The sequence below is a fragment of the Poeciliopsis prolifica genome, unplaced genomic scaffold (genome assembly GCF_027474105.1).
Source record: "Poeciliopsis prolifica strain line A6 unplaced genomic scaffold, Auburn_PproV2 SCAFFOLD007, whole genome shotgun sequence".
NCBI lineage: Eukaryota > Metazoa > Chordata > Actinopteri > Cyprinodontiformes > Poeciliidae > Poeciliopsis > Poeciliopsis prolifica.
Genome location: NW_026562382.1, coordinates 5,148,682 through 5,161,119, shown reverse-complemented (window position 1 = coordinate 5,161,119; position 12,438 = coordinate 5,148,682). Strand labels below are relative to the sequence as shown.

At 38.3% G+C, this 12,438-nt stretch overlaps 1 protein-coding gene across 13 annotated transcripts in view; it reads left to right on the top strand.

Annotated features, from left to right (window-relative positions):
* The window catches only part of mycbp2 (MYC binding protein 2), a 64,146-nt gene that overhangs the window by 33,280 nt on the left and 18,428 nt on the right, over positions 1 to 12,438 (top strand). For 5 of the 13 annotated variants that reach the window (XM_055031770.1, XM_055031766.1, XM_055031769.1 and 2 more), the window contains 15 exons: positions 735 to 853; positions 1,258 to 1,345; positions 1,442 to 1,491; positions 1,582 to 1,754; positions 2,285 to 2,429; positions 2,556 to 2,762; positions 3,495 to 3,550; positions 3,624 to 3,739; positions 3,855 to 3,952; positions 5,012 to 5,128; positions 5,624 to 5,764; positions 7,609 to 7,686; positions 8,996 to 9,220; positions 10,120 to 10,252; positions 11,172 to 11,297. In XM_055031770.1, coding sequence (XP_054887745.1) covers positions 735 to 853; positions 1,258 to 1,345; positions 1,442 to 1,491; positions 1,582 to 1,754; positions 2,285 to 2,429; positions 2,556 to 2,762; positions 3,495 to 3,550; positions 3,624 to 3,739; positions 3,855 to 3,952; positions 5,012 to 5,128; positions 5,624 to 5,764; positions 7,609 to 7,686; positions 8,996 to 9,220; positions 10,120 to 10,252; positions 11,172 to 11,297 — 1,872 coding nt within the window. The remainder of the gene's footprint in view (positions 1 to 734; positions 854 to 1,257; positions 1,346 to 1,441; positions 1,492 to 1,581; positions 1,755 to 2,284; positions 2,430 to 2,555; positions 2,763 to 3,494; positions 3,551 to 3,623; positions 3,740 to 3,854; positions 3,953 to 5,011; positions 5,129 to 5,623; positions 5,765 to 7,608; positions 7,687 to 8,995; positions 9,221 to 10,119; positions 10,253 to 11,171; positions 11,298 to 12,438) is intronic. The other 8 variants (XM_055031774.1, XM_055031767.1, XM_055031778.1 and 5 more) reach the window with 6 other exon arrangements.

Sequence of the window (12,438 nt, the reverse complement as noted above, 5' to 3'; positions counted from 1 at the left end):
ATTCTTCCTTACTTAATTCCTCTGTTCCTTGTGCCCTTACTTCTATCCTTCTCTGGGTTTTTCCTTCCTGTCCTCTCTGTTGTCTTGCATCCATTTCTTTCCTATGTCCTCCCCCCTTCACCTTTTTTCCCTTCAATGTGCATTTCTTTTCTTTCTTATTAACTTCCTCTCACTTCTTTTTGTATGCTTTCGTCTTTTCTTCCTGAGGTTCATTCTCCCTTACTTCCTTGTGTCTTGCTTCCATGTTTCCCCAGCTACCGTATCTCTTTTTTCTGGTAGCTGTCTGTTGTTCCTACAAGGTTGGATAAATGATGAACACAGAGTGTTATGTTACTACTTTGTCAATACTAGTCTAACAGGACAGCAACTATTAGCCTCAGGTCTGTGTGACACTGCTGATGTTCGAACTCAGGAGGGCTGCCACATCATGCTGTGAGGATTTAAATGCGATCCTGAAATAGTCAATTATGTTGTGATGTCAAGTATCAGAAAGGACGGGACAAAACATTATAGGAGGCAGGAAACGTACATGGCATTGCCAGCATTTTAAACAAAGAATGTGGTAGAAAAATGAGTCGCTGTCATGCTACAGACAGCAGTTCAGTAGTATGTTTTTCATTTATCAGTCAATGAGTGTTCTTAGCTGTAAATTAATTATTATACGGCCTTTGTCACAGGCATCTTGCTGAACATATAAATCTCATAATCAATTTCAACGCCTTCTCTCCCTTCAGGAAACGAAGTTCTCTTTTCACTGGAAACAGCCTCAGATTACGTGAAAGACGAGAAAGCTTGCTTCTACGGTTTTAAGTGCGTGGCTATCGGATATGAATTCAATCCCGGTCCCGATGAGGTAAAGACACAAAGTTTCACTGAAACAGTTCTACAGGTGATTCAGTGAACAAAACAGCAACACAGTTGAACTTTAAAATTAAAATGAAAGTGGCATAAAAGAAAATGCACATGTTAGCATTTTACATGTTTTAAGTGCATGCATCACTTAAATATTTGCAAAACTGTGACCCAAACTGTTTGTGACACATTATGAACTGCAGTTTTGTTTCTGGTATTCCAGCTCAACCAATTAATAATTTTCAGTTTCATTAAAAAATTCTGTTTGCCTTTTTTTTCCCTCTACACTCTGTGCTTAAAATATTCTGCAATCTGGTCCACTGCAAGTCTGAACACTGGTTGGATGAATATAAGGTGAATATAGGTGAATATAAACTGTCATCCAGTTGTTTTTTTTGCTTTCAGGGAATAATCCAGTTAGAGAAAGAGCTGGCGTTCCTGGGCAGCGTGTGTGCTGCAGCTTTAATGAAGAAAGATTTAGCCCTACCTATTGGTATGAAAAACGGAGCATAATGGATTTTTCTTGTCCCTTATGACTATTTTTCTATTCTTAAGTATCAATCTATGTTTCATCCTGTTTCTAATTCAGGAAACGAGTTGGAGGAAGATCTTGAGATTCTTGAGGAAGCCTCCCTTCAGGTATGTTAGCTGTAGAATAAATCCTGAGGTGTGTTAAATGTAAAAGTATACATTTCTTAAGCACTTAATTTTTTTACCTCACATTCCTAGGTGTGTAAGGCCCACTCAGGGATTCTGGGGAAAGGTCTGGCCCTCTCTCATTCTCCTACCATACTGGAGGCCCTTGAGGGCAATCTGCCCCTCCACATCCAAACAAACGAGCACTCTTTTCTGGAGGACTTTATCACCTGTGTTTCAAACTCAAGCGGAGGGCGACTAGCCAGGTGTGTAGCTGCTCTTTGATGCTGACAAATCAACTCGAGTCATTTTATTGCCATTGCATTGTTTTGCTGAAATCAAAAACACACTAGAGGGAGAATAAATAGATCGTAGGAGAACAGCAAGCAGATCAAATATATAAAACGAGAGCCCTCTAATGCCATTTTTAGCTATCCTCACTATGCTACAGGGCCCAAAGGACCTCTTGAGAGCAAAACAATACTTACATTGCACTACACTTCTGAAACAAACTTCTGGAAAACTACAAAACAGCTGAAATAATTGTGTTCTTTTAAATCAAGGCTAAAAATCCACCTGTTTAGAATTGTCTTTGATTAGTACTAACCGGAACATTGATCAACATATTTGATGCGTTTTGATGATTTTAATAATAGCATTTGACAAAACGTAATGTTTCTTGCTTCTGTCATAATTGATGATTTTATGATTTAAGTTACTGCGAACTGCCTTGTTGCTGAAATGTGCTGTGCAGATAAATTTGACTTAAACTCTTTTAATGTTTTGCTCTGTCCAGATGGCTGCAGCCTGACTCTTATGCAGATCCTCAAAAGACCTCTCTGATCCTGAACAAAGATGATATCCGCTGTGGATGGCCAGCCACTGTGGTCGTACAGACTAAGGATCAGTATGGGGACGTGGTTCATGTTCCCAACATGAAGGTGAGGATATGCATTTTTTTTTTTTAATTTCCTCCTTTTGGGAAAATTTTGATTTGAGAGGTTTATAAATGTGTAATATTGTTATTTTGGCCAATTAAACTCAGCTTTTGTCCTCTTTATCTGTAGGTGGAGGTAAAGGCTGTTCCAGTTTCCCAGAAGAAGTCAGTTCAAACAGACAACATGAAGAAGCTGCAGAGGCTCCCTGGAAGCTCCTCTCCTTCGTCCTCCGGCCCTGACCTCACCTTTGGAGGTCTGCCAATGCCGAAGCTGGAAGCTACCTATGAGCCGGTCATAGTGAAAGAAGCTCGATACATTGCCATTACTATGATGAAGGTCAGCGTGACTCACTCACTCTCCATTTATATTTTCATTTCATAAAAAAGGGTTGTGGAAGGAGGGATCTGATTGCTTATCAGTTAGGTGAGGTCCCATATGTTTCTGAATTGATTTAACGTGTCTCCTGCTTGTTAAATCAGCAGGTAAGGGTTTCTAAAGATCAGTGATTAGTCAGAAAACTGCAACTGGTTCATCCCTGGTATAAAACTACACTTAGTTCTTTCTATCTGCACAGCTCAAAATAAAGAAGTGAGCCAATCCCACATTTTTTTTACAAAATCTATTCAAGATAGGGAACACTTTTAAAAGAAAGAATTGTGTAATTACGACATATTCTTGGTTTCAAAATCTGCCAAAACTTCTAACTCCAGTTGTTTCCATGATGACTTACTGTTCAATGTGGCAATCTCAATTAAAAGCATTGTCCACTCTAGAATTTTCTCAAAGCTTTTAGCTCATGCTAACTGAATTTCCTTCGTTCATTAAAGACTTTTGTATCAAAGAAGAGTATTGTTATCCCACCCTGTTGTTTTCTGATATGTCCAGTGATCTAAAAAAAAAAAGAAATGGAAAAAAAATATGACAAGTTTAATTTTCAACTGGCCACTTACCGAGTAGCAATTGGCAAGTTGATAGAGTAAAATTATTATCATAACTACTTGAGGAAATAACATTTTATACAAAGATTACAGAAAAAAGTTTACCTTCAAACTCATTTTCTACATTTAGGTGTATGAAAACTACTCTTTTGAGGAGCTGCGCTTTGCTTCTCCCACCCCAAAGAGGTAAGCAACAGCATGCAGACCACACTTTCTCCCCCCCGAGGTGCAGCGCTCTCACTGATTCTTCCCTCAACAGACCCAGTGAGAACATGCTCATCCGTGCCAACACCGATGGGACCTACAGCGCTAACTGGACCCCAGGAGCTGTCGGCCTCTATACAATCCATGTCACCATCGACGGCATTGAAATAGGTATTCCCTCTATTTCAATGCCAGCAGTTGGCGTAACTTTGAGCATATTCTGTGAATGCTCGAATTAACATCTGTGCAGTGTGTGCCTGAGTTATGACATTTTTTTTCATTTAAGATGCTGGGCTGGAGGTAGAAGTCAAAGATCCTCCAAAAGGGATGATACCGCCTGGGACTCAGATGGTGAAGCAAAAGGCTGAACCTCAGCCAAGCAAGGTGAGTTTTATTTTTCAAATTTTTTAGAGCATCTAAAACAAAAAAAATATTTGATTTTCAGTCCATTGTCTTGCACCTGCTTATCCCAGCGGTCACTGGACGATAGGCAGGGTACACCCTGGACTGGTTGCTTGTCCGTTATTGGGCAACACAAAGATTGCTGATGGTAACCCTGAACCCAATTACCTAAGGGCAATTTAGAGTTACCAATTAAGTTGGAGGAAGCTGAAGTGCCTAAGGGAAAACGTGCAAAAACCTGTGTGAAGAGTTCATATTTAGATTGGATTACTCTGCCCCAACAGTGTTTTAAAAACTGTATTGACATATTCAGGATTTAAGTTAGAACTAAAATTTTCTGTATTACGTACCTTTTGATTTGAGACTGTTTTGCTTGAACTCAAAAAGTGCATTACAATGTATAACAACTCTTGACTTACCCATTTTGAATTTCAGAGTAAACAAAAATCCCCATTTATATCCAGTAAGGAAAAAGAAGAGACAAGTTTGATTTGACTCTTAAAGAAGAAACCCAAATGATTTGTTGCATGTTGTCCAGAGAAAATGTATAATCAAGGCCTGAAAGTGAGTTTGTTTGTTGTTACTGAGGGATAAGTAGTGATTTCAGCTTACAGGCAGGAAAGATCTTAACGAATATGCTATTAACTGACAAGACCCAATGTGATTTCATCATCATTTTGTGAAATGGATGTAACTTTTTTGAAAGTGATAATGGGGAAACAAGCAACAATATGTGTTGTTCTGTTTTTGTTAAGAACAAATAAAATAAACAAGCTTTGGAACTTGTGTTCCATAAAAGCGAGTTTAAAGAAGCACCGACTCGTCCTACTGAAAATCCACCTCCTAATATTCTGTCATCTTCTGCTGTGATGATGCATATAATGCAAAGCAGGCTCTGTATGGGGACAAATTGCATGTGAACTCCCACCATCAATGCCTCCCTTGACATTTCTTTCCTTCTGATGCACCTCCTGTTGTTACTTTCTTTCTATTCTTTGCTTCCGCTGATCTCGATCTCCATCTCCCTTCTGACTCTATCAGGTCCGCAAATTTGTGTCCAAGGACAGCGCAGGCCTGCGTGTCCGTAGTCACCCCTCCTTGCAGAGTGAACAGATAGGCATAGTGCACGTCAATGGCACCATCACTTTTATTGACGAGGTAACTCAATGGAAACCAAAAAGAGGATGATATACATAGAAGCTGGACTTCTCTGATCCAAGCTTTTCTTCTTTAAGTCAAGAAATTCAGATTAGAAAATGAGACAAATAATGTAAAGTTTAAAGACTTTGACTGTAATTTTGGTATATTTAACAAAATAATTTCTCTGTAACAATTGCTGCTTTTTATAACTTTGATGTTCTTCTTTTAAGTTGCTTCATTTCATCTTGCAAGACACTCTGAGGCCACATGAAAGATTCTGGTGCTTTTTCTAATGCTTTAAGTAAATTCGCTAACTCTCTACATATTCTAGAATCGATTTCTGCTGATTTTCCTGATTTGCTTCTCATCGTAATGTCCAAAAAAAAAAAAAAAAAGCTTTCCTGCAGCCTCAGAGATGTCAGATGTTTGTGATCTGGGTGATTCCCCTTCTGTCTCCTTTAGTAACAAGCCGGCATGGCTGTGCTCTGCTCTGTTGCTTGTTTTCCCCCTTAGATCCACAATGATGATGGAATATGGCTCAGGCTCAATGATGAAACAGTAAAGAAGTATGTTCCCAACATGAATGGTTACACAGAAGCCTGGTGCCTCTCTTTTAATCAGCACCTGGGCAGGAACCTACTGGTCCCAACTGACGTAAGTAGAAGGCGGCCTGCTTGAGTAGCTTTCACCCAGTCTGACGATGACGGGCTTATGCACTGTTGGTTTGGGACGGAGCTCGTCTATGTTGTATAGCAATGGTGCGCTTTCATGTTCTGGTAGCATGGTAAGCGGTCAGTTAAAAGGGCAGCTCTCAGGGTGTTTTTGTGCATGATTCAGTGTCCTGTGACATTATTCATACCTCTTGAACGCTATGTCACGTTACAACCACAGACCTCCATGCGTCTCTTGGGACGTTAAGTGATAGACAAATAAAAGTTCAGTTGAATAAAAATGATACTTGATTTTCACCACTTTGTACAAATGAAAGTCAGAAAAATATCGTGTTTTTTTTTTTGTACTCAGCCTCCTCCTGTCAATATTGTGTAGAAATGGATTTCACTTCAGCCACAGTTGCCACCCTTTTTGGGTAGAATCTGTCACGTGTCTTCCAGGTAAATTAAAAAAATAAAATAAAACAATCACAAGATTGAAGAGACACTCCATTGATGCGAAGTCTAGCAGAAAAAGCTGAGCTTTTCACATGTTGATGTAAGAAGTATTTTTAGCTGTAGCTGCATCCTTTGCTACAACTGGAATGCAATGTTATTGCATTTTAGGCAATAAAATATTTATTTTCTGGTATAAGAAAAGAATTGAATTATAAATGTTTTTAATATATGTCTTACATTGTTTAAAAAAAGGCTTCACAATGAAGCTGGATTTATGAAGACAGTTTGTTGCAATATAGTAGTATAGAATACAAATGCATGTCGCATGTATTTTGGTAGATCCAAAAAGCAATGAAAATTGTTTTACATTTTTATTAGTAAAACAAGTTTGAACAGCAAGTTACATTCACTTCCCAGTTACTTGCTACGCTGTGTTGCGCCAAGAAAACTATTGACTTCTGTGGCTGCAATGTGACAAAAATATGAAAAGAATTCAAGAGGAATGAATATTTGCTCAGGGAATCGCATAACTGAGAAAGACCGGAGTATGAAACTTCCACTAATCAGTGTGCATGTGTTAACTCATGTCTCATTCTGTGTTTAGCTGAGCACCTTAAAGGAACACTTGATTTGTAGTATCCACTTTGTTTTGTGTATTAGTCAGAATCCCAATGCAGTGATTGATTCACAAGGAGAAAGAGAAACAGTTAATGTGGTCCATGTTTGTTCTTTAGTGAAGGGTGTTTTAGTTGGTGCATCTGACTTGCAAACTGTCTTTCTTAAAGGTATGCACTTTTTTTTTCTTGGAATTTGCTTCTTACATAGATATTATTTTCTTCTTAAAAACAAGGTCAATATTACAACGGTTCCTTTTTTTGTTGTTGTAAATTAATCAGTGGTCCATAAAATGAATATGTGTAACATTTTAACTTTACTGTATTCCAACTCCTCTTCTGCATTGGGCTGTTTTAGGTGCTAGGAGGTTTTAGTGAAAGGTCTCTGTCTGAACAGCATGGCACACTACATCATCCAAGTGGGGAATTTTTTTGGAAGTCTCCTATTTATCTGTTTGTTGTACTTTCTGGGGAAAGAAATCTCCAAAAGTGTTAGCAGGGAACTTCTGTTATTGCATTAAGTATGTAAACATTTTGGGCCATTTTATTGGTGATGCTCACAATCCCACCTATTTGACATTCGCCCAAATCTAACCGATATTCTTCTTTTTGTCAAATAAACCTTTTAAAGCAGTAAAACCAGAATGCCCAGGGCTGAACTTTTTTTTTTTTCTTCCAAAAAAATACATGCACCTTTCCCCCACCCCGCCCTGTTTCTGCTTTTTCTTTCTCCCGAGTCGCCTACTGTTTTTTGACTCTCTCACGATTTGCTCAGAATGTTTTTAACGCAAGCCAAGGAGTCAGGGATATCGCCTTTTTGTCATGGACCCCCTTATCTATATTCCCACAGCAGGTGAGTTGTTTGAATCGGGGATAAATAGCGTGTGTGTTATTCCACGTGTCATCTTGAAACCCTTGTGAGTCTGACGTCAAAAGTATACTTGCATGGTTGTCAGAACACTGAGGTTATGACATTTCAACCTCATACTTCCCTGTACCCGACGTCATTGTTGGTGTTTGGAAAATTTAGCATAATTGCTTTCAAAGGTTGGTAGTTGCATGGGTCTCAGGTATTGATGTCCAGTCTGTTGCATGAGATTTTGTGATATGAAAACGCAGTACCCATGTTCGAGCATGACTCCCTTAAAGCTGTATAAAAAAAATGCCTTTTGCCTTTTAGTAGGCCCACTGTTTGTTTGTCAGAATTATTTCAGTGTTGAAGAGAGCCTTGATGTCTTGTGTGTGTGAGTGTGCAGAGAGGACTGTGATCCCGAACACAAAGAATGAGGCGTATGCTCTTTTAGAACTAGCTGAACCAAAAACATCTATTTTTAGCTTATTTTTGATGACTTACCATATTTGTTTGAAGGGTTTTAAGCCAAGCTTTGCTAATGGATTGTGTATTTGTGCTGCAAAGGTATTGAAATCTACTCGCCTTTTGTTCCGTTACAACCATTAAATTGAATGTATATTCTTTAATATTAGAGCCCCATACTAAGTAGTGTATAATTGTTAGAGGGAATGAAAAGTTATACATGGGTTCAAGTCTTTTGGGCAGTCTCTTGCTGCTTTTCACATATAGAGACTTGAGATTTTTGCTCATTCTTCACTGTAAAACAGGTTAAACTCTGATTGAATAGAGAGCAGGTTTCTCTGAAGATTTATTTTTCAACTGATTTAGACCAAAATATTGACTGGACCATTGCAGCAAATGGAAATGCTGAGGTTCTAACCTGCAGTATGTAACTTTTATTAAAATATGTTTTTTACATATTAAAAGTGTCACTATGTCCCGACACTACAATATGTGCTGGATAATCTGTGGCCCCACCTTCTCATTGTGGCCCTATTTCCATCTGCAGAAACGCATTGCTCTCAGTCAGAAACAACCTATCAGACTGGAGGAAGGTCCTAGCATGATTGGTTGCCAATCAGGCGTGTGTACACATAGCTCACACCCATTCATTATGATAATCTACTTTGTGAGGGTCTTTCAGCATAGAATTCCAACAAACTACATTGAAGTTGGTTGTAAACTTGGCACAAGAATACTTAATATTCCAGCATTCTTTCCAGCCTTCCTTCTTTTTTTTTTTTTTTTTTTTGAAGTTTTTCAAACCTTTTTGCTGCTGTATTTTAATTTGTGCTTTTACGTCTTGCAGGAGGTCAGGGGCCAGTCGGAGGAGAACGTAAAGGAGGTGAGCAGCTGCCCTTCCCACGAGGCTCCCATTCGGGTGCAGAACAGGGCAGGGCAGGGCGGCGGCCCGGGGCTTTATAAGGTAGTGAAGACCGGCCCCTCTGGTCACAACATCAGAAGCTGTCCAAACCTTAGGGGTATCCCTATTGGAATGTTAGTACTTGGCAACAAAGTCAAGGCCATAGGCGAGGTACGCACTCACCCCCAAATAATACAATGTGTTTTTGTGGCTGCAGCTCAATAATTTAGTCTGTGTAGAGCTCCTTACATTATTACTTTACTTTCAAAGCTGTTCTCTGTATCTTCCGGGCATGGGGTTTGTTCTCTGCCTTTGCACTTTCTGAGGTCTTATCAACTTCTGTGGCTGCAGTACTTAACACCTGACTAATTCCAGCATTTGTGTAAATTTATGGTGATTTTAGGGTGTCAAGTTCAGCTGCCTTGAGAGCTGTTGGTATAAAAAAAAACAAAAAAAAAAGATTGCCAAATCCAGGAGCCTTTCTGTACCTTCACTTCACTTTTCTTGTTCTTTTAACTGCTCTGTAAGTTTGATTTAAACACCTTGGTTTCCCTTGATCTGTCCATGCGGAGCCTCCTTTCTTTTTCATCCTTGGCTGTTGTGGAGTGTCATGCTGTTCAGTAGATTTCTGAGACTGCTCTTGAATGCCCTGTATGGATGTGGGAGATGCTGCCTGCATTTACTAATACTTCCATCTGTGTATGTTTTTCCACAACAATAATGTTACAGGGCGTTGAGAAAACACAACTTCTTGCATTTACCTTTCAATAAAACACCTCTATCTTAGAGTAAGTTGGGTTTTTTTTGTTTTTTTTTTGTTAATTTAACCAGTTTTGTCCAGCAGTATCTTCTGATGAAATCAGTTTCATATAATCTTCTGCTTATGAACACTGTGCCTCTGAGATGACCCAAATGCTTGCATGTTGTCGATCCTTCTGTAGCAGAAATTTGCTCTTGGTTTCTGTATGTGCGTGACAAGCTGGATGTGGAGTGTGTGAACGGTGAAATGGATCAGACTGGCTTGGAATGACGCGCAAGAGTATGAATAAAACGTATTGTTTGTGCATCAGGTTGTGAACTCGGAGGGAACCTGGGTGCAGCTGGATAAGAACAGTGTAGTGGAGTTCTGTGAGAGTGATGAAGGCGAGGCGTGGTCATTGGCCAGAGACCGTGGCGGCAACCAGTACCTCCGTCATGATGATGGTGAGTTTCACTTTACCTTATAGCGTTTGGTGGCAATTTGAAACATTGCTGAAATTTATTAAATTTTATTTAATAAATAAAATAAAAAAATATATACATATTGGTGGCACCTTAGATGATGATTAAAAATACTTTCACTTTATTTTGGTAAATTAACAACCTCATACAAAAAGCAAAATACTACTTTACAAACCCATAATTTACCAAAAAAGGTTTATGTTCATGAGTAGACAAGAAACTACCCATGAGCCATGTACTCAACTGTCAATGTTAATACATTTATGCAGTAGAGGGGGATATGTTAAGATTTTATTTTGAACAAAATCACATTTATTTGAATCCACGACAGTTCCTCACAATAAAAGTATCTGAAATTTGTATTTTGTTTTTATTCATACTTATTTTTTATGTTATGTTGGTAAAAACAGTTTTAGTTTACTGTTTATTCTGTTTTGCTACCATCCCCATCGTGCATATACCTGTCACAATAAATCAGTTAATTGAATGATAAATTAAAATCAGCTTAACATCAATTTGCATGACTTTTTTGTTTTTCTCGTCTCTTTTTTTAACCAAAGACTAGATGACAAAAGCTTTCAATCTGGTTCTCAACTAGCCTCTTTTTCAAGGACAGTTTATTTACAGAACCCTTGGCATCCATTTTATTTGTTGTTTTATTTTCATTTACTTTGGACATTTAAAATGTCTGGGAGATCCAGTGTTGAATGTTTATTACAAATTTAATTGTATTGTTCTTTGAGATTGTGTGCCAACAACTTGTGGCAGAATTCAACAGCTCTAAAGATAAATTCATCTCAATGTGTTTTTATGCAATCTTACAAGAGTAATCTGGTTACCTTGGTGGATTCTCCATCTAATTAAGCATCTGAAGAGTGAATGGCTAACTTGGATTTTCCAGAACAAGCTTTGATCGAGCATGGGAATCAGACTCCGCCTCCCAGTCCGTTCTCTGTGCAAGCTTTCAACAGAGCAAGTACTTCAAATGGAGCACAGGGCTTTGATTATGGCATCTCCAACAACAAAGGTGAGTTTACTAAAAATTACTTTTGTTAAAAAAAATTAAAAAAAAAAACAGTTGATGAGCTGACATTATCTGAACGTAATGTTCCTTAATATAAATATACATCTTTATACATTTATCATAGCTCATTGTCATGCTTCTCTCTTGCTTTTGAAAATGCTTGAAAGCATCACCAATAGATTTGCAACAATTTACCGATTCTTTAACTCTATCCCTTATTGAATGTTTGTCATTTATGATCTCAGTTTGTTGCTTTTCAGGGCCTTATTTATTAGGAAAAGCTGTTGAATATCTCAAAATATCACTGCTGTGTTTGATAAAAAATAGTGAAAAGTTATTTTTTTCCACACTATAGTGAGATCTTCTACATATGTGGCTCTCTTTGAATTCCAAGGTGTCATCTGTTTTTTATTTAGTTTTTTTCTGATTTCTTTTTTTGAGGTTTCTGCATGCTTTTTAATTTATCTAATGCTGCTGTGTCATGCCTCACATCTCTGCAGTGTTGGGCATATGTCTGCATGCATGGGCCAATCAGTGTCATTTGCCTAAAATGTAAACTTTTGTGGGCTTTGTAGTTGGATGCAGAAGCCGGCTCTGACCACCCCTCTCACCCCTTTTTCTATGTTGTTTTAGTAAAGTCTCCTTTACAATATGTGGTCCTTTATTTATTCAGTTACCTTCAACTCACTGTGAAGTACAGCGAGCATCACCTCAGGGATAGTGCAGCAGTAGCCTCAATAAAGTGTATTTGTCCCCTTTTTTTGCTTGAATATTGTACCTTTGTCATGCCAGTTTTCCTACAGTGATTTTCTCTACCCTACTGGTGTTTCTCTTGAGAGTCTGTGCTCTGCAGAGAATTGTGGCTTTTAAAAAATTCAGTGTTAGGCTTCAACTGTTCAGTAGTTTAGAATCAGATTGAAGGTCATCCACAAAACAATCCATTCATAATCAAGTACAGTGAAAGCACAATGTTTGACTGCCAAATATTGCAATTCATAAGTGCAACTCATTTACTTCTTCTATAGAGGATGAAATAAATATACAGCACAATTTATTGGGTTTTTCAACAAAAGAACGTTGAACAATCCTTCCATCCTTACATCCATTGTTTTTCACTTATCCAAGATGGGGTAACAAATAGCAG